Below are 26,197 nucleotides of genomic sequence, written 5' to 3'. Positions count from 1 at the left end.
TTCGGCTGCTAAGCACGAGGTCGCGGGATCGAATCCCGGCCACGGCGGCCGCATTTCGATGGGGTCGAAATGCGAAAACATCGTGTACTTAGATTTAGGTGCGCGTTAAAGAGCCTCAGGTGGTCCAAACTTCCGGAGTCCCCGGAGACGGCGTGCCTCATAATCACATCGTGGTTTTGGCATGTAAAATACCATAATTTTGAAATTTCGGGTAAAATAAGTGATCAACACTGTGGGGTTCTCACCCGTGCTCTTGGGACAAAGGAACGACAACACAGTAGAGCAAACAAACACACGGGCATTTATTGCACCTTTCATAGACTAATGCCTGGTAGCCGAGTTGCTATCCACAAAACATGCCGATAGGCGAGCGACAAATCGCGGAAGTCCGACTCACCGCGACCGGATAGCGAGCGAATATGTTTGCCCCATGCTGGGACACCAACGCCTGGTCGTTCGCGCGTACGCGGTGACGCGAACGGTGGCGCGTTCGAACGAGGCCTCGCGAGACGGTCTCGCAGAAGCATGGATCGGCGCACGCGCGGAACGTCCGCGCCACTTGCCGACCCTCGAGCCAAAAAGAAGAAGAGCCTTCTCCTTTTTGCGCCCAAGTAACCCCACCGTTAGGTGGCGTTAGCAGATAAAGCCCATATGACAACGTAGACCGTTGTAGCCTATGACAACGTAGCCTATGACAACGTAGACCGCAACATTTTGAGCGATATTCTGGAAGGGGAAGGCTTAGGTGACGATTGCCCACAGCTTTTGAGAGAGATTTACCTAGAAAATACCGTTTGCGTTGAATGGGACGGGATGAGGAGCGAGGAGAAAGTTCATATCAACAAGAGACTGAGGCAGGGGTGCCCTTTATCCCCACTGCTGTTTATGATGTACATGGTGACGGTGGAGAGCGCGCTAGAAGGAAGTAATATCGGGTTTTATCTCTCATACAAACAAACGGGTACAGTAGTAGAGCAGCAGCTTCCAGGTTCATTTTATGCGGACGACATTGTGTTGCTAACTAACAAGCAAAGTGATTTGCAACGTCTGGCTAATATCTGTGGACAGGAAGGCAACAATGTAGGTTTGAAATTTAGTGTTAGAAACTCAGGTGTTATGGTATTCAACGAAAACAGTGAACATAGAGTGGCGATACAGGGCCAGGAAATACCTCGGGTAACAGAATATAAATACATTGGTATATGGATAAACGAAGGCAACAGACATATGGAAACAGGAAAAAACAATAACAGTGAAGGGGAAGAGAAATGCAGCCATAATGAAGCACAGAGCGCTGTGGGGATACAGTAGGTACGAGGTGCTCCGTGGTATGTGGAAAGGTGTAATGGTTCCAGGACTTATTTTTGGGAATACGGTTGTTTGCTTTAAATCAGGGGTACAATCAGGACTCGATGGGAACCAAAGTTCAGTGGGTCGCCTCGCATTGGGCGCTCACGGGAAGACTACAAATGAAGCTGTGCAGGGTGATATGGTCTGGACTAGTTTTGAAGTGAGGGGAGCTCGCAGTAAAATTGAGTATGAAGAACGGCTGAGCAATATGGAAGAAAGTAAATGGGCTGGCAGAGTGTTGAGGTATCTGTACAGGAAAAACATTGATTCACAGTGGAGGAAAAGAACTAGGAAGCTCACTACCAAGTAGGTGGCCTGTAGGGTGGGCAACACAGCAACAAAGAATGTCAAGCGGAAAGTCAGAGAGGCTGAAATAATCGCATGGGTGGCGGCAATGGAAAAGAAACCTGCCATGAGTAACTACTTAGGAGGAAAAAACGAAATCAGGAAAGAAACAATTTATGATAACTCAAAGGGAAGCTCATTACTTTTCGAAGCGAGATCGGGATGCCTTAGAACACGCACCCATAAAGCGACATATAAGAAGGAAGAAGAAGCATTGCTTGCTGCGGTAAAGCTATGGAAACTATGGAGCATGTTTTATTAGAATGCGAAGACGTCTATCCAGCGGTCGATTTAGGCACCACTGGCCTCCTTGAAGCCCTTGGTTTCAGCGAGAGCAGTGGAAAAGTAAACATGTCCGCAATAGGCATTAGTAAGAGGCGATTGGAGGATTGGGGGAAGAAAAGTAGGGAAACGACAAAAAACGGAGACGTACAAAAGCACAGTTCGCAATAGGGGATCAGAAAATTTGGTTGTGGGAGTTCATAGTGTTTTTTTTTTATTGTTTAACCTAGGTAGGACATTAGGCAGTATAATAGCAAGAGCTTGGTGACGCAACCCACCGCCCCGTTCCAAAGTGGACGCTCATAACATCCATCCATCCATCCTTAAACTTCGTAAAGTAGCGACACTCTCCTCCTCCGCCTTCACTCCTCCTCGTTTGGCCTCTCTTTCACGCTCCCTCCTCGACCGTGGCGCCGCCAACACCGCTCGAGCGTAGCAACTGGGCCAACATGCGCTCCTGGCCACTCCGTTGACGCTTCTCGAGCAAAAATGGCGGTGAAGCACGGCGCGACGGCCCACGTGGTGCTATTAGGCCAATAGCGACGCGACGTCGGCCACGGCCTGAACGCGCGAGGAGGAGGCGGCATTCTTCAAAGCGTGGCACTACTTTACGAAGTTTAAAGGGCTTTATTAGCAGAGCAACACTCGCGCCATCTCTTGCAATGCGCTTCAACCAGACCGACTGCCGCTGGCATCGAGCCACGCGGCGAAGCCAGATTACAGGAGACGGGAGCTATGCGGGAAACAACATATCAGGGGACGCGTGAGAGTCGCGCATCCCCACAACACTCAAAGGCCTTCGATCTAGTGTGACTAGTGCTCATATCAGTCGGTTTTTTGCGCGTATTGTGATGAGGGCATTCAAGAAGACATGATACGCGTCTTTGTCCACGCGGCCACGATCACATTGAGTTCATGTAGGATGAGTTTTGGATCGTAATCGATAAATAAAGGAGTGTGGAATTAAATAGGTTTATCAATATAATATAGAGCGGAACTGCTGTAATCATCAAACCACGATAAACAGTTAATTACATTTGGTCATTTGCTTATACACGCACCTTTGTTGCTTGTTTCTTTTTATTATTTTTTTACGTCGTATAATATGTGTGCTGTCTTGTGTGCGTGATTTCAGTTGTGAGCGACCACTCATGTGTGGCGGTTTTCGTTCCTCGTGTTTCGTCATCCCAGCTCTATATTCCTCGGTAATGAACAACCAACTATAGTAGGACACATATTAAAAAACAGCAGTTGGCAACCAAGGCACACGGACCGCACGGCTGGGTTACTCCGCTAGCCAATCACAGAAGCAAACAAAGTCGTCGTCATGCGACGTTTTCAAAATTGCATCGTACTTGGTACGTCTGGAGCGTCTGCTGTTCTTGGAGAGTCTTTTCATCGGCGGAAGCGATGAGGTGTGCAACAGACATGGACAAAGTGTATCGAGTTTGAGCATTTTGCTCTTCAAAGTTCGCGGTACAATTCATTTCAGCGCTGAGCCCGTTTTACTCATGGAACTTCAATGTCAACTGAAGTGAAACTTGCCAGTAAATAGTAGCAGCGAAGCAAGTATTTTATTTCATTTCAATAGAGAATTAGGCTTTCATCGTTCCTATGTATTAGACGACTGAAATGGTATAAAATTACGCGCTTATAATTTTATTTTTTGTGGTTGCCGCCTTATTTAGATAATGGAGAAAGTTTTAAGTACGACCTATTTGCAGCCTCGCGGAGGAACAGTGGCTGGCGGTTATGAGGGCGTGGGCGGGGCTTCAGTGCAGACTTGAGTTGTATCCGACTATAGCCCTATTATATATCGTGCAGAAAACGGACACTAAGTCTATATGTCAAAAATGGACACATCAGCGTGCAATGAGTATCGTCGTTCGAGCTGCTTGTCAGGCAAACAAGAATGAAACGGATCAGGGTATTCTAAACGTGCTCGTTACAACCTCACAGTATTAATATCTGGACTCGGAAACCATGCCGCAGACCATGGTTACAATGCCAGTGCAGTATATTCTGTTCGGTAGCTCCACGAGAGTGCGCCTTCACTATGATTCAAAATAAGATGAAGTACGTGTCCGAAAACGCCCCTCGCACGATTCTTGAGTGGAAAGAACCGTTCATGTAGGGCGAAAAGAATAGATTGGGGCTCGTACTAAGATTACAAACTAAGGCGGATCATATACACAAAGATACTTTTTACTAGACAGAGTCATTTGTCATTAGAGGCAGAGCTATTATATCTAAACATGGAGACACCGATTAGGGAGCTGTTGGTGCTGTAGCCCGTGTTGTTTAATGTGTCTCCCGTTCTAGGTACGCGTACATATGTCATATTAGACAGTTTTAGTATTGCGCCATGACGATACGTACGCAGCACGCAAGCGCTTTGCGGAACGTAGGAGTGCGTGTCACGTCAGGGCTTTTAGTACTGCGAAACTCCTACGTACGTAAGCGGGCGGGCGTTGTTAAGCCCAGACCACACGTACGCTTGCGCACACGCGCAAACTCGCGCCCACGTATGCGCCCACGCATGCGCAGACGGTGCGGCATGGCTCGTACGCGTCGAAACGCGTTGTGATCTCGGGGAACAGCACCTCTCTGTTATCGCACTGATGGGCATGCAAGAAGAGAAAATGAGGACTGCTGACCACGATGCATGAAGAATCAGAATATAGTTTATTTTTGCTAAAGCTTACTTACTATAAATACAAAGCACATAATTAAGGTCTCGTATTCGAGGACTTGCCGTGGCAAGTAAGACGAATGTTGCTACAAGAAAGCTACATCACAGGCATACATTTATTATACACTGTTACAAATGAATGTAAGGAATTGGTAAATCAGCACAAAACTTACATTTGTAAGTAATGAGTAATATATATGAGGTAAGCACTCATTGGCATCACAGAAATAAATATGTAATAAAAAGTACTACAAGAACATTGCAGCAACCCACAAGGACACACAAAAGACTGGTATATCTGTAGCATTTCTTCGAATTGTTAAATCAGCATAAAACTTAGATTTGAAAGTAATGAGTAATATATATGAGGTAAGTACACACTGGCAGCAGAGAAGTAAATATGTATAAAAAGTACTACAAAAACATTGCTGCAACCCTCAAGGATACATAAAAGACTGGTATATCTGTAGCATTTCTTCATCTAGCACACAAGACACACCAGGGTGGGGTGAAAACACAGACACGTGCTAACTTCCAACAGATTAATTTTCAGAAGCGTCCCACACATATACATGGCAATGAACAAAAGCATGCGCATTTACAACTGCGTTTGTAACATTTGACGTGATACAGGCACAAAGAATAGGCCAATACAACAATCAAGAAAAAAATGACTTTCCAAACACATGATGGATAGTTCAGCTGTAAATTGCAATAAAGAAACTAAAATTTTTGTCGGGTAGTTTTTTGTTGTGCTTCCCGCCAAGTCTTTCACTCCTTATGGTTGAGATAATTTTTTGTATTAAATCAACCAATGGTGTGCACTCGCACACACGTCCCGAAAAAAATTTCAACCAAGATTCTCAAAAGCCATGGCAGGCTACGCAACCACTATTTCCAGCTAAGTATGAAATAAATGAAATACCAACATGTTCCATATTTAGCAGATTCCAGTGAACCACAGTGTAGAAGAGCAATATCACAGAACATCGTTAATGGAGCGTGAAGGAAAGAAACCAATGAAGGTGTCACGCGAAATGTCTCTGTCATCATGCCAAGGATTACAGCCTACCTCTCACTAACTCTAGCAGTACGAACCAACAAAGAATATAACACAACATTATGGAGAATCGAATACGAGACAGGCACAGCTAAAAAAACAAACAAAAACATTGGCATAAAACCTACGAAGGATGAAAATGAAGAGATGGTTTTATTTATTATAGTATTTTTACTTCCAAGCACCAGACATATATGTAGGCTTACAATTATTACAATGGTGATTTGTAACATTCCCTCACAATTTCAGCCTTTCTGCCCACCCTTCCCCGTGAAACACAGTGCTCCTTCTGGCGCAGATGGTCCTTGTGCAACTGAAATTTCTTCATTGCAACTCCAGTTGCTGGTGATGCCAATGCTCTCTTTTTTTTGCTTTCACACCTGAGCACCCTTTTGTCGGTGAACCTCTAACAGCAATTCCATTGCTCGTGGTCACGTTTTTTTCAGCGAGCCAAACAACTGCCGTAACGAGCCAAACAACTGCTGCAACACTGTGTCATCATGAATGTAGTGCAGGGAAGGCAGTATGCGCTCGGTTTCAGCCCTTATCTTCGATTTGAAATGGCGCCTGCTCTGTTCAGATGTTTTCTGCAAATCACACTCAAGATGTTCAGTGACTACATCACCTAGCTCTTCAGTGTGTCGTGCATCAGATGTGCAGCCTGTAACAGCATGAGCAGTCATATTCGGCCCTTCCCTGTATTCTGCAGGCAGACGTGAAAAACCCCACCCATCAACAAGCAAAAAAACTGCAGCAAAGTGCTCGCATGGCAATTTTGACCTGTTAAAGTCAAAGCATGTACAGCTTGGAGTGCTGAAGTTAACTTTATGAAAGCCCCTACCCTCATTGACAGAACGAATACGGAATGTTCCTTCTTCACTGCCAACTTCCACGTCCTTGGACCTGTAATCAGACGCTCGTGCAAGCCGCTCCATAATGTGTTTTTCTACAACAGGAGGCCTCCCATGGAGGAACTCAGGCACAGCATGGTGGTAAAGACGGTATGAAGGTGAAAAACTCTGCGGAAAAAAATTTTCAACCACGACTTTTAAAAGCCCCTGCAGACTACGGCGACCGCTATTTCCAGCTAAGTATGTCTTGAGCTCCTTGTTTTTTGATTCAGTTCCATTGTTCGTGCCAAAAGGGAGGTCCAACCTATACATCTTTACCCACATTTCCTTTACTGAGAGCCATTTACTGCTTACATAGGCTTGCAACTTCTCATTTTCCTTCCATTGTGGTGACTGCTTCACAGCTTCAATAGCTTTTGTTAGATCATCCTCATTCGCACTGCATGCTACTTGCCTGAGCATTTTCTTCACAATGTCGACATCTTCTACTTCATTTTCTTTTTTTGAAATCCACCTGTGCCAAGCCTGTTCTCTGTGAAAATCACACAGGACTGGCCGACTATTCGGGAAGGCAGCAGAAAGTGCGCTGATTTCCGCCTGGCTGCAGTCCACCATCTAAAACTTAGGACTCAGAGTTAGGTTCCAGGCCTTAAAGGTGTTTAGCGCCTCTTCGATGCAATCAGCTGTTTCAAATTGTACCATGAATGCACCAGCAATAGCATAGGAACTTGCAGTCTTCACTACAATAAGGAATAGTGGTAGGGCATAATCCATTGTTTTATATGTGGCGTCAAGACATACCACATCATCAGTATACTTGAGCATCAGTTCCCTCATGAACTCAGTCTGAATGCAAAGCAGCAGTGTCTGCTCGCATTCCTGTGCAACAGTTTCCAAAGCGTCACAGTAAGGTAACTCATCTAGCGGCTCCTCTTGCCCTTCTGAATGATTTTCCATTGACTTCACATGATAGGGTCGAAAAAGACATCTTGTTCCAGGTGCTTTCTCAATCATTTGTTCAACATACATTGCTACATTTTCTTGATCAATTGAACTAAATCTATCCTTACGGAGTGCCTTCTGGATATGATTTTTTATGTCTGTCTTTGTAGGGTAGAAATCTCTGCACGTGGTCGGGGGGCACTGCTTGTTTGAGAACAGTACATCTCGGACAAAAAACCTCAGACAGCTCTCAACTGTTTTTACAGATGTCACACCTTGTTGTACAAGCTCACATATTTTTTTGACACTTCTGAATTTATTGGCTGCGCGTAGCCTGCACACCGGGCATCAATGTCATGGTTGCAGTGACTCTCCCTGTCGGACATGCAGACATAGAAGCGATGCTGGCGCAGAACAGGTTTACCGCTAGCTTCTTCTTGCAATGCCAACCTCAGCCGGGACATCACTTCCTTCGAAGCTTTCTCGTGCTGCCATTTGGTACATTGTTCTGAGATCTTAATCTAAAGAGAAAAGAAAAGAGCAGATGGTAAACAGAGTAAACAAAATTAAGTGGTTCTGAATTTTGTCTGAAGGAAATAATAACCTCTTTCAGTGATAGAGAATAGAGATAAATTTGACATACGAAAGCAAAGGCATGACAGCTTAAATGCATAGGCATTAGAAGCTCATGTCATTACATTGGTGACATTACAGAACAATACCAATACAATAACACTAAAATAATTCTAAACAATTTTTTACAGCTTTATCAGCGTTTGCCAGGGGGTCTATACACGACTAAGCATCCTTTATCCACAAATACTGCAATTCAGTGCTGTAAAGCGCACTTTTTTTTAATGCTTCTCAACCGACAGTTTCACCTGTGGCATCAAATGCTAAGATTTCGCATCAAGAATTGCAGTATGAATAAGTGAAAAGATCCAAACAAAAGGCAAGAAATAATAATGACAACAAAGAAGAAAAATCCTGTACTTTTATGCAACAGTCAAATGTATTACAACATGGAGACTGTCCATGTTTGTCAGGAAGCATTTCAAGATGTCTGTACAACACTCTTGGTTTCTTGGGCCTTGTAACATGCGCTAGCAATTGTACTGTGAAATCAAACTCGTGCGCTGACCCAGCGTTCCAAAAGAAGTGTAGAGAGGGATATATCTCATCTCAACAAGCATACTTGGATTGAGGTTATTGTCATGACATAGAAAGAAATTAATAAAACAAGTAGTTACGCTCACAAGCTGAATAACATTTGATTCAGTGACTGCAAAAACAGTCATAAATAAAGCTGTAAGACTTGTTGGTTGAATAATTGTCCATACATCTCTAAAAAATTGATTATTAGAACAAGGGCGGAGGCATGTACTTAAAATTTAAAATTGCTCATACTCATAGGCATTACCCCGTCAGTTCAGCCACTTTCAACCAAAGACACATTTCTGCACTCGAAGAGAAGCAAAGAATGTCATTCAGTACTGATTGCACAATCCACATGCATTCACAAAAACATGTCTTTCATAGCGCATATGTCAAACCACAAGTTTCTTTCACAAAATTAGTGACAACTAGTAACGCTTAGTGGATGCCCCCAATTTTAACACTCCAAATTGTCCTAAAATAATTATTTAAAGTCAATGTATGGAGAGAGGAAGAGCTTTTTATTGGAAAAGAAAAATGAGAATTTAGGCATCATTTGAAATTCGCTGCATGTCAGTTCATTACTTATTTGGCTGCAAAAATCAACATTTTATTCATGACCGCTAAGCTAATGAAGTGAATGTCTAAGCTGAAATGGTCTAATTTCAAGTCCCTTAATTTACATATAAACATGCAGCTAAAAAAGGCTGTTTACGTTATCATCAATGTTGATCTTCCTGGGCTTCCAGCGAGTAAATCAATCCCAAAGTCAAAAAGTTATATATAGGCTATGTGTTTTTGCTTACCCTGAATTCCGCGAACAACTCCACTTGTTTTACATGCATCATTGCAGTGCAGCCCTTCTTCTTCGTTCCTTGTAACTTCACCTTTTTTCGTTATAAGGTAGCTGCTGACCATTCTGCGTCTTTCTCCTATTGAATGAAGTGACATATCGAACATCAGTACGCTATAAATAATGACAATTACATTTGGATGAGTGCATGTAGTTAGTGCATTCATTATGAGTGCAGTATTGGTTCCTTGCTCATGCTCGTCCTTTATGGAACAATAAGTTCCATGGTCGCTTTAGCTCCTGCCAGTTGTCAATATTATAATTTAGCTTCGGAGCAGCACTTCGCATCTTCCCTTGGACACAGGCACCAAAGCATTTGGCTCACATTTACATTTGCATTATAGATCAACCCTCCCTCCCGAACTCCTCCCCTCTTCACCCCCCCCCCCCCCCTGAATTCCGTGGATTTTACAAATTTTATAGTGTATAGTGATAGAAATGCTAATAGGGCTGGGTGCTTAAACATCTTAATCTGATTAATACCTAACGTTTGAATAACTAACAATCTTTTAACTATCGCTTTACTGATTTACAAGCATATAGTACCTAAAATGGAAGAAAACTGCATTTGAAGGAGACAGGTCATTTTTAATGATGTCCACTTTCACATTATTTGATGCTCCCTGTGCTACTCATTTATGGATTTGCCTGACCTCTGCTGTGTTAATATTGCAGCATGCCATTGGTAACAAATAAACCCTGCTACCAACAAGCTGGTTCCAATGTGTCTTACAAAACACTGGGGAGTTCATGCTCACTCCTGCTTTTTAAGCACTTCACAAGGCACCAAAAGAATGACGTGTGGAATGTGTTTTGCAATATCTTCACCAATTTCCTTCAGGTTAATGTCAACTGTATGAACATGCCACCCAGTCACCTTCATAGTTCTCCGTGCTACTAATAGCAGGCTTACAAATTTATCTTATTATATTTTTCCGTGAATTCTGCCATGACACAGCACTGGAAGTCCTGCTACTAGAGTACGGTTAACTTCAGTCTAACCTCCCACAAGTGCGTGTCACATTTTTAGATGGTATTTTTGACTAATATCAAGGTTAAGACCTCCATCGCCATTACGGGCATAATAAATTGATGAACAGGGGAATGGGTAAATTTCCACACTTTACATATTAACTAATATGAAATATGAAAGCATCCTGAATAAATAGTAAACGTTAACGATGTTGACATGCATAGACTTGAATGGATGCACTGTCCGCTTCTGTTTCTTCAGAAGCATCGCCATTGCTCAGTTTTAACGGTATTTTATCATTACAGAAACTATATAAATACTCACTTGGATTACTTGCCCATAAATCTGTTAACGGTAAGCTCCTGTTCTCTATAATTAAATACCCGCCGTGTTTGCTCAGTGGCTATGGTGTTGGGCTGCTGAGCACGAGGTCGCGGGATCGAATCCCGGCCACGGCGGCCGCAATTCGATGGGGGCGAATTACGAAAACACCCGTGTACTTAGATTTAGGTGCACCTTAAAGAACCCCAGGTGGTCGAAATTTCCGGAGTCCTCCACTACGGCGTGCCTCATAATCAGAAAGTGGTTTTGGCACGTAAAACCCCATAATTAATTTTTTTTTCTATAATTAATTACTCACGACCAGTTTCCTCACTCCACATCCACCCGGTTCACTTTTACCAACAGCTATTCATTACCACAACCTAGAACTAATCATGGTAAATTCACTACTAATTTTTTGCGCCACACAACTCAGGAACTCATTAACTTGTCGTATAAAGATACAATGTCATTTATACACATTTAAATCGACCCTCCGTGAATTTTTTCACTTATGTTCATTTCATCATCACCATTTTATTATCAATTATTTTGTGTTATTAAAATACCTTACAGTGTTAGCTATAGTATCTCATTTTGAACAGTGTCTTGTGTGGCATATAGGTGCCTTGGATTTACTTATTCTAATCATCTCTAGCGGAAGGTTCCTTGTGAAGTCTGTTGACTATGGAACCTCCGTCTGTATAGCATGTATTATTTCCCATTTAAAACCTAAAAAAATTTATAATATTTCACTGCAGTGATGCGGACGGCACATATGCTATCGTGAACGCGCATAAGCAGAATTTCGTGCGACGTACCGAAGCTTGCACGCTTCAGTGCACAAGATATATGAGCGCGTTCTACCCATATCGGCTCCGCGTAGTATCCGTGCAATTGCCACGTACCTGTCGAGCACTTCTTGAATCTTGCACCTTGTGAAGGTCTCGCCCAAAGAGGCAGCCCCTGTCCACGGCTTGGACAACCTTAAAAGGCATGTCTTCATTCACGACCACATGTCCGCGCTGAGCGCTGAACATCAGCCTGCCTGGTATAAAATAAATATTTATATCATCGTACCGTCGATCCTGACGCGGTACGTACGTACTACACGCTTGCGATGAACATACCTTTTGGCTTCACGGAGTGCTCAGTTTGGAAGCACACGTTGACAGCGGCGAGGTCCCTCAGAAGCTCTTCGTATACTTCTTTGGAGTCTGCATAACCGGCCCAGGTGTTTCCACACTTATTCATGTACCGCAGGTGCCTCTTTAAAACTTCTTCTGCAGGTACTATCGGCACGGCAGGCTCCATCGTGACCCCCGCCACAGAACAAGTGGCGCGAAAATGCTCACGGCCACGGGCACACGGGCACGCCTGGTGGTGTAGTCGTGTATTATAGTTTGTGATTCTCCAGTCACTTTCGCGCGCTCATTCGATTCTCGTCTGCTGCACGCGCCGGCGCAAGCGGTGGTACCATTGCTAGGCGACGGCCGGGCATGCGCAGCATTGAGCCATGTGGCACGTACTGCGAACCTCCCAGTTGCCTCGCGTCGACGCGCCTGGCTACGCAGCTACGGCGCGGAACGTTCAACTCTCAGTGAAGCAGATTTATATCATGCAAGTGCTCCTTCTTTCCTTTTTGCGCTGATCAAACAGCTATAAAAATATAACAATTACGTTTATAGATAAAGCAGCATTTTGAAACACTGTCGATAACCAAGTACGAAGCGGCGCCTGCCAAGGCGTCTGTGAGTGAGCCCAGTGAACGTGCGCTGTCGCGCGTCTTTGTGGGTGCAAACAGGCGCGAGGACGCGAGCTTGCGCGCGTCCGCAAGCGTACGTGTGGTCCGGGGTTTAGACGTCAGGCGCATCAGAACGTGTTCGCCGCGTCCGCCAGTACGTCGAACCATCGGTCGAACTATAGACGCTGTTGATGTCGCCAACGTAATGTTACGTGTAGGCTCGTTCACGCAACGTCGAACTATATTTAGGCCTTTAAGAGACTCTACTTTTAATACGGATGGAATACACGAATCATATCGAGAAAAATAAAAACCGAGTACTCGCTTTCTGAGGCTGGCACGGTCATTTGCAATGAACTGCGCCAACAGGAGGTCGAGCCTTTCGCACGAACAGTGTACCCTGAATACTTTCTCAAAAACAAAGTTTATATATATTTTTTTGCTATGGATTCCCACCGTGCAGGATCCGTGAATGGCTTCAGTGGGTTCACTTCACGCAGCAAAGCCAAATCGTAGGCCATTCAAAAGTACACCCTTCCGTTGGTCGCCTTCGACGCCGACATTTTGCGAAACTTGTGTCTGACGGAAGGACAGCGCAAGGGTGGAGCGAAAACAATGCGGCTTTATTTAGCCATCACCTTAACAGCGGCGAGCGAACTGCCCGGTTTTATCTTACAGGAATGAAAGCGCGCGCCAGCCAAACCAAATAGTGATAACGCTTGCGCCGCGCCAGCGGTATGCCTAGCTTTGACGCCTTGTCGCCTAGGCGCGCGACATATCAAACTCTTTTTGTCTCGTGCACTCCCGAACAAACAAGATCCACGAGAGCAGTACGCAAGACTCCCCACGTACGAACGCAAGAATCGAACGCGTGCGTACGCAGCGGCCGCGTACGCATCACGCACCGTTCGTGTTGCGTTCTGCACATGCGCACTTTGCAGGACGTAGCGATCTTGCGTACGCAACGCCGTTTACGTACGCAACGGACGCAGTACTAAAGTTGTCTATTTTTACGATGCCTGTACCATGAAGTAACTTAGTTACACGTCTTTAATTATCAACTGGTTCAAACGTCGAGGAAAATTAAACGACCACTGATTCCGCACTCCAGATTGAATGAGTGCACTACGCAGCTCCAATTTTATAAACCTAATCGCATGCACTGTGCAGCGGTGGCGTAGAGGTAAAACACCCGCCTCGCGTGCAAGAGGTCCGTGGTTCGAATCCCGGTGCCGCGCAATTTTCCACCGGATTAAAAAAAAATCCGCGTGTTGGTAAAATTGCATAAACAGGCGTGGAGTGTGGCCTGATCCCGGTGACCAGAACCGCTAACGCACTCCCTCACCAGAGCAGGATTGACCACCCTGGTGCAGTACTTGGCCACAACCTCCTATATGAACACAACAATCAAACCCCCGGCCCTCAGTCCCCAGCAGCTGCGAAGCAACTGACCACGGCGGCGGTCAGACCTGCGACGCAGCAGAGGGTGCTAAGAATCCCTGGCTCCGGACAGGCCACCATTGGAATATGAACCTGGCAACGTTTAACGCTAGAACGTTATCTAGTGAGGCGAGTCTGGCAGTGCTATTGGAGGAATTGGAGGGCAGTAAATACGATATAATAGGGCTCAGTGAAGTTAGGAGGCCAAAAGAAGCATATACAGTGCTAAAAAGCGGGCACGTCCTGTCCTACCGGGGCTTAGCGGAGAGACGAGAACTAGGAGTCGGATTCCTGATTAATAAGAACATAGCTGGTAACATACAGGAATTCTATAGCATTAACGAGAGAGGGTGGCAGGTCTTGCTGTGAAACTTAATAAGAGGTACAAGATGACGGTTGTACAGGTCTACGCCCCTACATCCAGTCATGATGACCAGGAAGTCGAAAGCTTCTATGAAGACGTGGAATCGGCGATGGGTAAAGTCAAAATACACTATACTGATGGGCGACTTCAATGCCAAGGTAGGCAAGAGGCAGGCTGGAGACAAGGCAGTGGGGGAATATGGCATAGGCACTAGGAATAGCAGGGGAGAGTTATTAGTAGAGTTTGCGGAACAGAATAATATGCGGATAATGAATACCTTCTTTCGCAAGCGGGATAGCCGAAAGTGGACGTGGTGGAGCCCGAGCGCGAGACTAGAAATGAAATAGACCTCATACTCTCCGCTAACCCTGGCATCATACAAGATGTGGACGTGCTCAGCAAGGTGCGCTGCAGTGACCATAGGATGATAAGAACTCGAATTAGCCTAGACTTGAGGAACGGAAGAAACTGGTACATAAGGAGCCGATAAATGAGTTCGTGGTAAGAGGAAAAATAGAGGAATTCCAGATCTAGCTACAGAACAGGTATTCGGCTTTAACTCAGGAAGAGGACCTTAGTGTTGAAGCAATGAATGATAATCTTGTCGGCATCATTAAGGAGTGTGCAATAGAAGTCGGTGGTAACTCCTTTAGACAGGATACCAGTAAGCTATCGCAGGAGACGAAAGATCTGATCAAGAAACGCCAATGTATGAAAGCCTCTAACCCTACAGCTAGAATAGAACTGACAGAACCTTCGAAGTTAATCAACAAGCGTAAGACAGCTGACATAAGGAAGTATAGTATGAACAGAATTCAACATGCTCTCAATAACGGAGGAAGCCTAAAAGCAGTGAAAAAGAAACTAGGAATTGGCAAGAATCAGATGTATACGTTAAGAGAAAAAGCCGGCCATATCGTTACTAATATGGATGAGATAGTGGCTGAGGAGTTCTATAGAGATTTATACAGTACCAGTGGCACCCACGACGATAATGGAAGAGAGAATAGTCTTGAGGAATTCGAAATCCCACAGGAAACGCCGGAAGAAGTAAAGAAAGCCTTGGGAGCTATGCAAAGAGGGAAGGCAGCTGGGAAGGATCAGGTAATAGCAGATTTGTTGAAGGATGATGGGCAGATTGTTCTAGAGAAACTGGCCACCCTGTATACGCAATGCCTCATGACTTCGAGCGAACCGGAATCCTGGAAAAACGCTAACATAATCCTAATCCATAAGAAAGGGGACGCCAAAGACTTGAAAAATTATAGACCGATCAGCTTACTGTCCGTTGCCTACAAAGTATTTACTATGGTAATTGCAAATAGAATCAGGAACACCTTAGACTTCCGTCAACCAAAGGACCAGGCAGGATTCCGTAAAGGCTACTCAACAATAGACCATATTCACATCCCACATCAATCCACATCAATCAGGCGATAGAAAAATGTGCGGAATATAACCAACCTTTATATATAGCTTTCATTGATTACGAGAAAGCGTTTGATTCAGTCGAAACCTCAGCAGTCATGGAGGCATTGCGGAATCAGGGTGTAGACGAGCCGTATGTAAAAATACTCAAAGATATATATAGCGGCTCCACAGCCACCGTAGTCCTCCATAAAGAAAGCAACAAAATCCCAATAATGAAAGGCGTCAGGCAGGGAGATTCGATCTCTCCAATGCTATTCACAGCGTGTTTAGAGGAGGTATTCAGAGACCTGGATTGGGGATAAGAGTAAATGGAGAATACCTTAGTAACTTGCGATTCCCGGATGATATTGCCTTGCTTAGTAACTCAGGGGACCAACTGCAATGCATGCTCACTGACCTGGAGAGGCAAAGCCGAAGGGTGGGTCTAAAAATTAATCTGCAGAAAACTAAAGTAATGTTTAACAGTCTCGGAAGAGAACAGCAGTTTACGATAGGTAGTGAGGCACTGGAAGTGGTAAGGGAATACATCTACTTAGGACAGATAGTGACTGCGGATCCGGATCATGAGACTGAAATAATCAGTAGAATAAGAATGGGCTGGGGTGCGTTTGGCAGGCATTCTCAGATCATGAACAGCAGGTTGCCATTATCCCTCAAGAGAAAAGTTTATAACAGCTGTGTCTTACCAGTACTCACGTACGGGGCAGAAACCTGGAGGCTTACGAATAGGGTTCTACTTAAATTGAGGACGACGCAACGAGCTATGGAAAGAAGAATGATAGGTGTAACGTTAAGGGATAAGAAAAGAGCAGATTGGGTGAGGGAACAAACGCGAGTTAATGATATCTTAGTTGAAATCAAGAAAAAGAAATGGGCATGGGCAGGACATGTAATGAGGAGGGAAGATAACCGATGGTCATTAAGGGTTACGGACTGGATTCCAAGGGAAGGGAAGCGTAGCAGGGGGCGGCAGAAAGTTAGGTGGGCGGATGAGATTAAGAAGTTTTCAGGGAAAACATGGCCACAATTAGTACATGACCGGGGTAGTTGGAGAAGTATGGGAGAGGCCTTTGCCCTGCAGTGGGCGTAACCAGGCTGATGATGGTGATGATGATGATGATGAATCGCATGACCTACCAACACGATTGTACCTTTGATAACACGTCACTGGTCCTTTGATAACAAGTTTTACTGACATCGATATGCCTTGCCATACCATCGACTTCCCCTCTATATTTGAATTATATTCATATTATTCATAGATACAAGAATCGAGATTCAGCGTATATCTATTTGTTGTGTTTGTCAATTTGTCATCCTTGATTTTATGATCTGAAAACAAGGTAGCTATTGCCTGTGTGTAAACGCCATTGATGTTCAGGCACCTTCCGTTTTTGTCAGTATACTCATATGAGGTGAAACCATGTGACCCGGGTATTTTCACAACACTGCACCATGCAACAAATCTCAATGGTCATCTGTGATGATGACGCGGTACGTCTCACGACACCTATACGTAGGGGCATAGCGTATGTGCTCTTCACTGCCAGGGGCACACTACTCGTACGGCTCTGCCTCAAATGACTAGACAATGCGCGTACAAATCAGCGGATCTGCCGCAGAGATTTTAACCTTCAGGTTGAACTCCTAGTAAAGTCTACTGATGTATAGGAATCGAAGAGAAGATTCATGGGTGTTTCGATGCCTACCGTTGCGACGACAGGAATCTGGTCATGATCCCACAGCACTCTCCCTTCGCGCACGATCATGAGTCACCGCATCCCTGAGGTTGTTGTTCAAATCGCCATCTTCCTCACTCCTTTCATGACTCTCACGTAAGTGTTTCAGACAGTGTTGAACCGAAACCTTTTTTCATACCGGTTCAACTATTAAGTGAAAAAATAACGGTCAAAGTGGTTTATATTTGTTTACATAGGCTAAGAATAATTACACGAAAACAGCGTAAATTTATGTTGTACACAAATTCGACGGTGCTACTGAGCTGCACGGAAAGATAAAAAGAAGAGAAGGAGGAGGAGGAGGAGGAGGAGACACGTGTGCTGTTCTTCTATCAGGTCGCAAGTAGATCAAAAATTACAAAAAGAAAAGAATGCGGACGGCACGCACTGTGGGAATCGATGTAAACAAAGTTTTCTGTGATGTTTGCTTTGAATGACAATAATTAGCGGTGACGTCAATGGTGCATGTTTAATTTCTTCAGCGTTTAGCCCAACACGAGTGTGGTGAGTTGATGTTAAACGTTACCTCGCATGCATCACTGCTGTTTATCTGCGTAGTACACAGAACACACAGGGAGATGTTAGCTTGAGGCGTTGTTGAACGCCATTGTTCATAACCTATGAGAGGATTAAGCATTGTCATTGCCTCACATGGTACATCGCATCGTGGCATTATGGGGCTGTACGTGTCAAAACCACAATCTGATTATGAGGCACGCCGTAGTGGCGGACTCCGGATTAATTTTGACACCTTGGTGTTCTGAGCGTTTTAGTATTTCGCTCCCTTGGAAATGCGGCTGCCGCGGTTGGGATTGAACCCGCGACCTCGAGCAATGTCATAGCCGCAATGCTACCGTGGCGGGCACAGAAGTGTTGATTTAACGTGCGACCGCTTCCGTGGTGTCTCCTAGACCCTATGGTGACACAAGGCGGCTTCGCGCCTGCGCACCCTGCGTCAGTTGTCCACTTGAAAATTTGCATGGTGTTTATTTTTCAGAAACAGCAGAAACGTACCGGCTTCAGTTTGCCCGCAACCGCTGTTCCCTTACCTTCTCACGTCATCTTTTCCCTCTCCTGCCCTCTACCCTATGTGAACTGCGAAAGTGGCAGGGCTGTTATTGACTCGTTTCGCGACTGCGCCGGTTCTGCCCATTCTCTGCCTCTTCTCCCTGCCCCCACTCTGCCATTATATCCACCTCTCCTCAGGACTTGCACGTTAGTAGAAGGGTAAGCGTCATTTCCCGCATTTAACCGCTACTACTACAAAGCGCTGCAGTTTCTGCAATGCTTTTTCGGGGAGTCACGGATAATTACAGCTGTCAAAAGGCTAATGTAACAACGCCCAGGGAGCTCAAGAGGACATTGTGCACATGCGATGCAATGGAGAGGTCCAAACGTGTTTGTCGCGTCAGCTTTCCTCTCTGCCATGCTCCTGCTATGTATATACACGCGCTGAACCACCCTCCGACGCGGCGTGACCACGACGGCGGCGGCGTGCAGAAGCAATTTTAAACAGCTAAAAAGTTAATCAGTGTAATTATAAGAATTATTTAATGATGCATTTTGATTTCTCGTAGAAATAATCGCCGCCGCATCGAGTAATTTAGATCAAGGGTTAGAAGTATGCTATCTGCCATAGGCAATTAAAAAAAGCTGCAGCTAAACAAAATTTTAAAAAACACAGCCTATGTAATGTGACTTACACCCGTCTGTGCTCTAATCAATAGTGTTCCTATCTTTTACAGGGCACCTCACTAGGTCTGGTCATTTTGAGCTGACAAACGCGATGCATACAATGAGTGCTAGCGATCGTGCCTACTAAGAATTACATCGCTACGCGCCACGGAAAGAGTTGAAATTTCAAACCAAATACCCTTTGCCTTTGTCCTCGCGGGCCCCGCGCTCGCAGCCGAAGAGGTGACGAATATGCGCTAGTGCGCCTACATACACGTATATGCTGTGACGTCGCTCATAGTGACACGTGACTTCGATAATTATTCAAGGCAACATCTGCTATTTGTGAGATTTGTTGCTTCGATAGACGAATTAAAGTTTAGAGAAATAGTAAAACACACGCAAGAAAACCTAATGTCTGCGTGTTTTTGTTTTACTTCGTACTGTAATGTACTGTAAGTACTGTAAGAAATGTACTTCTCTTTCGTCTGCTTGTTCCCACATCTTATCTTAAACTTAAACTAGGTTCAATAGGTATCACAGGTCCTCCTTTACTACTATTACGCAGCTACTTACGAGACAGATACCAGGTTATTAGTGTTCCCGATGCTTATTCTAAACCTAGAATGACTAATTTAGGTACCCGCCGTGGTTGCTCAGTGGCTATGGTGTTAGGCTGCTGAGCACGAGGTCGCGGGATCGAATCCCGGCCACGGCGGCCGCATTTCGATGGGGGCGAAATGCGAAAACACCCGTGTACTTAGATTTAGGTGCACGTTAAAGAACCCCAGGTGGTCGAAATTTCCGGAGCCCTCCACTACGGCGTGCCTCATAATCAGAAAGTGGTTTTGGCACGTAAAACCCCATAATTAATTAAATTAATTAACTAATTTAGGTGTACGACAAGGATCCATTTTGGGCCCGCTACTCTTTTCATTTTATATTAATGATCTACCTAACTGCCTCACATCTTCTAAATGCATACTATATGCCGATGATACAACAATTACTAATTCTGACAATTGTCTGTCAACGGTAATAACCAAGCTTAATAGCGATCTTTATAACTTGTTAGCATGGTGCAAAATGAATAGACTTACCATTAATCCTACTAAAACTAAATTTATCTTATTCTCATCCCAAAATAAGTTATCACTATGCATTCCGCTCATTTCCATTGGTGACCGTTTATTATCAGCAAGTGAAGAATGCACATACTTAGGTGTTGTTATTGACTGTTACCTAAAATTTCATCGCCATATAATTCATATTAAAAAGAAGTTATCACATGGAATACGCATTCACATCAGGGCAGGTCTATTTTTTTCCCGACCTGTGTTGTCCTCACTCTATTTTGCGTTTTTACCCTCTCACATTAACTACTGCATAACCTCCTGGGGTAACATGTACAATACTCACCTAAAGGCGATACAAATAATCCAAAACCAGGCAATTAGAATAATCACGTCAAATCCACACACCGTCAATGCTAAACAGTTACTACAAGCAAATAACATTCTAGACGTTGCAGTCCTTGTCAAGTATAACCTTACCACTTTTCTTTTCAATCTAATAAATGACAAAATCTCATTATCGCTAATTCCTATACAATCTCTAACAAATATATAACTCAACTCGTTTTGCGCTGCATAATAACTTAATTCTGCCCAAAGTGCGCACTAATTATGGGAGACAGTTCACTGTGCAGCCATATCATCATGGAATACATTACCATTTGTCATAAAACTCCAGAAACCCCATCGATTTTGTGATGAACTGAAAAATTTTCTCTTATGTGAAATGTGACACTATACCCTGTATAATCCCATTTTGGTTTTAGACCTGCCATTCTTATGTATTTAATTTTTTTCTTTCTTCCTCGTTTACTTTAGTTTTATCGAGTTTCGAAATATTGCTTACTGGCGATATATTGTATATTAATTACTTCATCTACTTATATCTGTATCTCATTATTTATCATTACTGAAATTGTACCGATTAAGCTGCTATTGCTTGCCAAATGAACTTTTATGTTAACCATGAACAGGAGGTCCCAATTCAGTTTTAACTATGGGACCTCCTTCTGTATACCTCTATCTGTACAGTATTTTATGTAATAATAAAAAATTGATTGATTGATTGATTGATTGATTGATTGATTGATTGATTGAGTAGCGCGCGCAGACAACGAAACTGTCATTTTCTACCGTGTTCCAGCACCCACGACGTCGCAGGATCGAATCCCGGCCACGGCGGACGCGTTTTGACGGGGGCGAAATGTGAAAACACCCGTCTACTTAGGTTTAGGGGCACGTTAAAGAACCCCAGCTGGTCCAAGTCATTCCGGAATCCCCCAGTGTGGCGTGCCTCATAATCAGATCGTGGTTTTGGCACGTAAATCCTCACATAAAAAAAAGAACTTGTGTCAGCGGCGATCATGCTGTGTGATCCGCTTGTGTCTGCCTCAGTGTTCTCGTGCGCTGCGCGAGACGATACAAACTTTCGCTGACGGTCGCATGCGCGATCTATTGCGTTTGTCTCGTTTTGCGCAGCACACGATTTTGCGTGCACGAGGATACCTGAGTGGCGGTCACCTGAGGCCGTAAGTGTTCACCTAATGGACGTGTCCATTTCGCCTGCTGAAGTGCCGATTGGCTGGGGACGCCTGTCTCCTTTTCACGTCTACCCTAGCCCAGCCAATCAGAGCTGCAGCAGCAGACAAAATGTACATGTCCACTAGGTGGACACTTACAGAATACTCTTCCAGATTTCGACGATCGCCGACTGTGCTCGCCGCTATCGTTGTACTTTCATTTGCGTTTGTGGGCACAGGTTCGCCTATTAAAGAGTTACTTGCGTGATTCACGGTTTTTGCTGCTGCAACGTGACAATATAATTTCCCCATTTTTGGTGTGCACGGCTTTGTACAGCACGATCACGACGCTAAACACTCCCCTATTGACAAAACTAGACTTGCGCGCCGTACCAAGGTCTTCTTTGGGAAATTTTCTGAACTGGAAATTTTTCTTGGGCGACCACCTTCTCCAGCGCTGCAGAATGGTCAGGCTCATCTTGTTCATGGCAGCGCGGAAACGCTGCTTCGCCTGAATAATGTTGCAGGTTCTCGGCCGAACTTTCTGCTGGTGCCAGGCCTGCGAAAAACAAAACAAATATTATGCAGATCCCACGCACTCCGGGAATCGATGTTATGCGGAGCGTTTTGCAGGTAGCCGGGCCATCCAAGACGGTTTTGGGTTCACCAAAGAATTACCAGATGGACCAACGTGTTTGGGTAAAGAAAGCAATTGTGTGTGTGACGCGAGCCTCTAGCAATACCGACTGAATGTACGAATGGCGGCGACGGCATGACGAGTTTTGTTTTTACTACTGCGAAGAAACGTTACAGCCTGTTCCGGTACGACCTGGGGCTATACCCAAAGCGGTAGCGACATCTTTGCAGCATTGTCTGCTACGAGGAAAGGACTGGTAAATGTGGGCCGATTACAAAGGCTGTGCAGAAGCATCTCGAGGCGCTAGCTGCCACAAGGCCAGAATGGGAGAAACTGGCACGCTCCGGCTCATGAAAAACGGGACAGACAGTGTCGTCAAGAGTTCGACGAAAGTTCGCCTGGTCCGGTAACATGATGATGAAGAAATTGCGGTCACTAACCATGCCAAGGTGAAAATAACACAGAGACGTTTCGGGACCCGTACGGGTTCCTCGATCACCCTAAAAGCGGGCAAGAGCCGCAAGTCGTTTTTATGCCAAAATGTGACGTAGAGAGCGGGTGTAGTTGGCAGGCAGATTTCCATCAGTCCTGTTGATACTATTTGTCCGTAGTTTGAATAAATAAAGATTCTAAGAAGAGTTCGCGTCATCGGATTCTTTTCCTTAGCTATTACAGCAGCGTTTTCCCAATCGATGCGGTGACTGCGTTTATCGGCGTGTTCGGCAAGGGCGTTTGAGGTTTTTTTTTCTTCTTGGGGACGTCCCGTTGGTGCTCTTTTAACCTTCTCGTGAATTAAAATATTAAAAAGACTATCGCATCGTACATTATTGACACATCTTCAGGTCTGGAGATTGTCTGGGCCGCATGCCGCTGCCGTTCTGCTAAAGTTTTAATAGGCGTTTGTTACCGCCCTCCAAATTATAGTCATTGCTTCGTTGATGAACTGCGCAACAGGATTACTAAAGCCACCCAGCTCTGTCCAACTGAGTTCACATACCTTATTGGCGACTTTAATCTTCCTCTCATTGATTGGCCAAACTTGTCATCATGCAGTTTTTCATCAGAATTCATTAGCCTAACATTAGATTATAATCTGTTCCAGATCATTAAAGAACCTACCCGTGGCTCTAACGTCTTAGATCTTATACTAACTAACGCCCCAGAAACTATAGAACAAGTAACATGCTCGGATGGTTTCAGTGACCACAGATTACTGAATGTATCCATCAGTATCCCATTACCATTTACAGGTGTCTTAAGTAAGACAGTTCGTGACTACAACAAGGGAAATTACGAAGTAATCATCATTGAGCTAGAATCATTTCTTGAACATCATTTTCTACCTTCGTTCCACACTAGGTCTGTTCATGATAACTGGGTCATGTTCAGAGATAAGTTATGCGCATTGGTTTAGCAGAACATTCCTTTAATCAGAATAACTGAAGACAAAAACGAACCGTGGTTCACTAAGTCCCTTCATCTACTCAGAAACCAAAAGAAACGTTCTTACAGAACTGCAAAACGAACCGGCACCCCGTCAGCTTGGGAAACGTATCTTAACTGTTTAAGTTCTTACTGCTCCGCTCTCAATGTAGCCAAAAATAAATATTTTTCCCACGACCTTCCTTCACTACTCAAATCTAATCCCAGAAAGTTCTGGCAAATTTTATCTCCTGAACGCAATACTAATGACATCTCGTTACACAATAAAGAAAACAACATTCCTACTCCTAACAGTGAGCGCGCTCAAGTCTTTAATAAATTTTTCTCATCCGTATTCATGAAAGAAAGTATTACTAATTTGCCCATTGTTGCAGACCTAGATTACCGGTACATGCAACCTATTGACATTACTATTGATGGTATTGTTAAGCTTATTAATGACTGGAAAGTTTCGTCTACAGCAGGTATTGACAATATTAATTCTAAATTACTAAAAAATACAGTATCAGTATCTAGCAAGTTTTTATTTCACATTTTTCATCAATCTTTAATGACAGGTCAGATACCCCAAGACTGGAAAACAGCCAAAGTCATACTCATCTTCAAAGACGCTGACAAAAACTAGTTGAGAACTACCGACCGATATCACTAACGTGCATATGCTGTAAAATGATGGAACATATTATTGCATCTCATGTTTACCAACATCTAGAGTCGAACAACTTCTTTTTTTCATAATCAACATGGTTTCAGGAGAGGTTTGTCGTGCGAAACGCAACTGCTTGAAGTTACGACAGATTTACATTTTAACATGGACTCAAACCTTCAAAGTGACATCATCTTTCTAGATTTTTCTAAAGCTTCTGACCGCGTAGCTCATTGTCGCCTGTTTTTGAAATTATCATTATTAAAACTTGATTCACTAACTCTATCCTGGCTTCGAAATTTTCTTTCTAACAGACAGCAGTTTACTTTCGCTAACAGCTTCTCCTCGCCCCTTTCAGATGTTTCATCCGGTGTACCACAAGGAAGCGTTCTTGGTCCCTTACTATTTCTGATATACATTAATGACATACCCAATAACTTATCATCATGCATGCGCATTTTCGCTGACGACTGCATTATCTATCGTTCCATTAACACCTCCGATGACCACCTGATCCTCCAAAATGATCTTAACCAAATTATTAATTGGTGTGACACCTGGCTAATGACTTTAAATTCATCAAAATGTAAAGTGATGTCCTTCACCCGCAAACGCACTAACTTGGACTATTCTTACTGTATTAAAAATGTCCCATTATCTCGGACCTCATAATTTGAATATCTAGGCGTAAATCTTTCAAAAAACCTCTCCTAGACTTCTCACATTACCACCATCTGTGCCAGTGCTTCTCGATCACTGGGTTACCTGCGACGTAACCTTCGAAACTCACCTCCACTTATCCGCAAGCTGGCATTTCAAACATTCGTTCACCCTCGACTTGAGTTCGCCGCTCCAGTCTGGTCTCCCCACCAATATTACTTAATTACCATGCTGGAATCAATCCAAAATAAGCTGCACGTTTCATTTCCCGAAATTATGACTACCGTTCTAGCGTAACTCAAATAAAGATTCACCTTTCCCTTCAGCTGCTAATCGTCGCGACATAGCCCTTTTGTCATTATTTCATAAATACGCCCACCACACTAACAAACGTTACCTACACCTAGAAACGTCATCGCACACGTCGCACAGATTATACAATCATCATAGCTTCACGCGTATCTATGATAAAACAGAAGCATTTAACTGGTCTGCAATCCCACGTGCCATTCGGCTCTGGAACAACCTTCCCGACAACATAGTTGCGGAAACTGACCGCGAAAAATTCAAGCACTCACTGAACTCGCTTAACCCTTGTTTACCATTAATATCACACTCACTGTTCTGTGTTATTTTTTCTACCTTTCTCTTGCACTGTTATACGTTTGTTACAAACTTATATTGTTCCTTTTTATTGTAATCATATGCAGCTTTATGTAGCTAATGTTTCTCTGAGTCTTAGGCTGTGCATTGGCTGCTGTTTTCTTTTATTATTGTTGTTACTGGATTGTATGTACGTGATTGTATGCCCCCCTTACTCAATCCCCATGTAGGGGCCTTGTAAGGTATTTTACAAATAAACAAATAAAATTTGCCGGTTTCGCCCATGTAACTACAGCTGCAGTCTGCGCATGTACCTTGTAGATGACACCGGGGTAATTCTTGCTTCCAAGCCGATCCTTTACGTTAACAAGCTGATTTCTTAGCTAGATCGTATCTTGA

The 26,197-nt window shown here is 44.0% G+C and overlaps 1 protein-coding gene and 1 long non-coding RNA gene across 2 annotated transcripts in view; both read right to left on the bottom strand.

Annotated features, from left to right (window-relative positions):
* LOC126546213 (uncharacterized) overlaps positions 1–26,197 on the bottom strand; it is a 38,927-nt gene that overhangs the window by 2,665 nt on the left and 10,065 nt on the right. The window contains exon 3 of the mRNA XM_050194365.3: positions 22,203–22,368. Within this exon, the coding sequence (XP_050050322.2) occupies positions 22,203–22,368 (166 nt within the window). The remainder of the gene's footprint in view (positions 1–22,202; positions 22,369–26,197) is intronic.
* On the bottom strand, positions 4,644–12,354 carry LOC129380615 (uncharacterized). Its single transcript, XR_011892216.1, has 4 exons — positions 11,955–12,354; positions 11,733–11,872; positions 9,484–9,609; positions 4,644–8,043 (listed from the first exon to the last, which is right to left on the bottom strand). It is a non-coding gene; the product is annotated as an uncharacterized lncRNA (long non-coding RNA).

This window comes from Dermacentor andersoni, chromosome 1, assembly GCF_023375885.2.
Source record: "Dermacentor andersoni chromosome 1, qqDerAnde1_hic_scaffold, whole genome shotgun sequence".
Taxonomy (NCBI): Eukaryota; Metazoa; Arthropoda; class Arachnida; order Ixodida; family Ixodidae; genus Dermacentor; species Dermacentor andersoni.
This window is presented reverse-complemented; position numbering and strand designations above follow the sequence as displayed.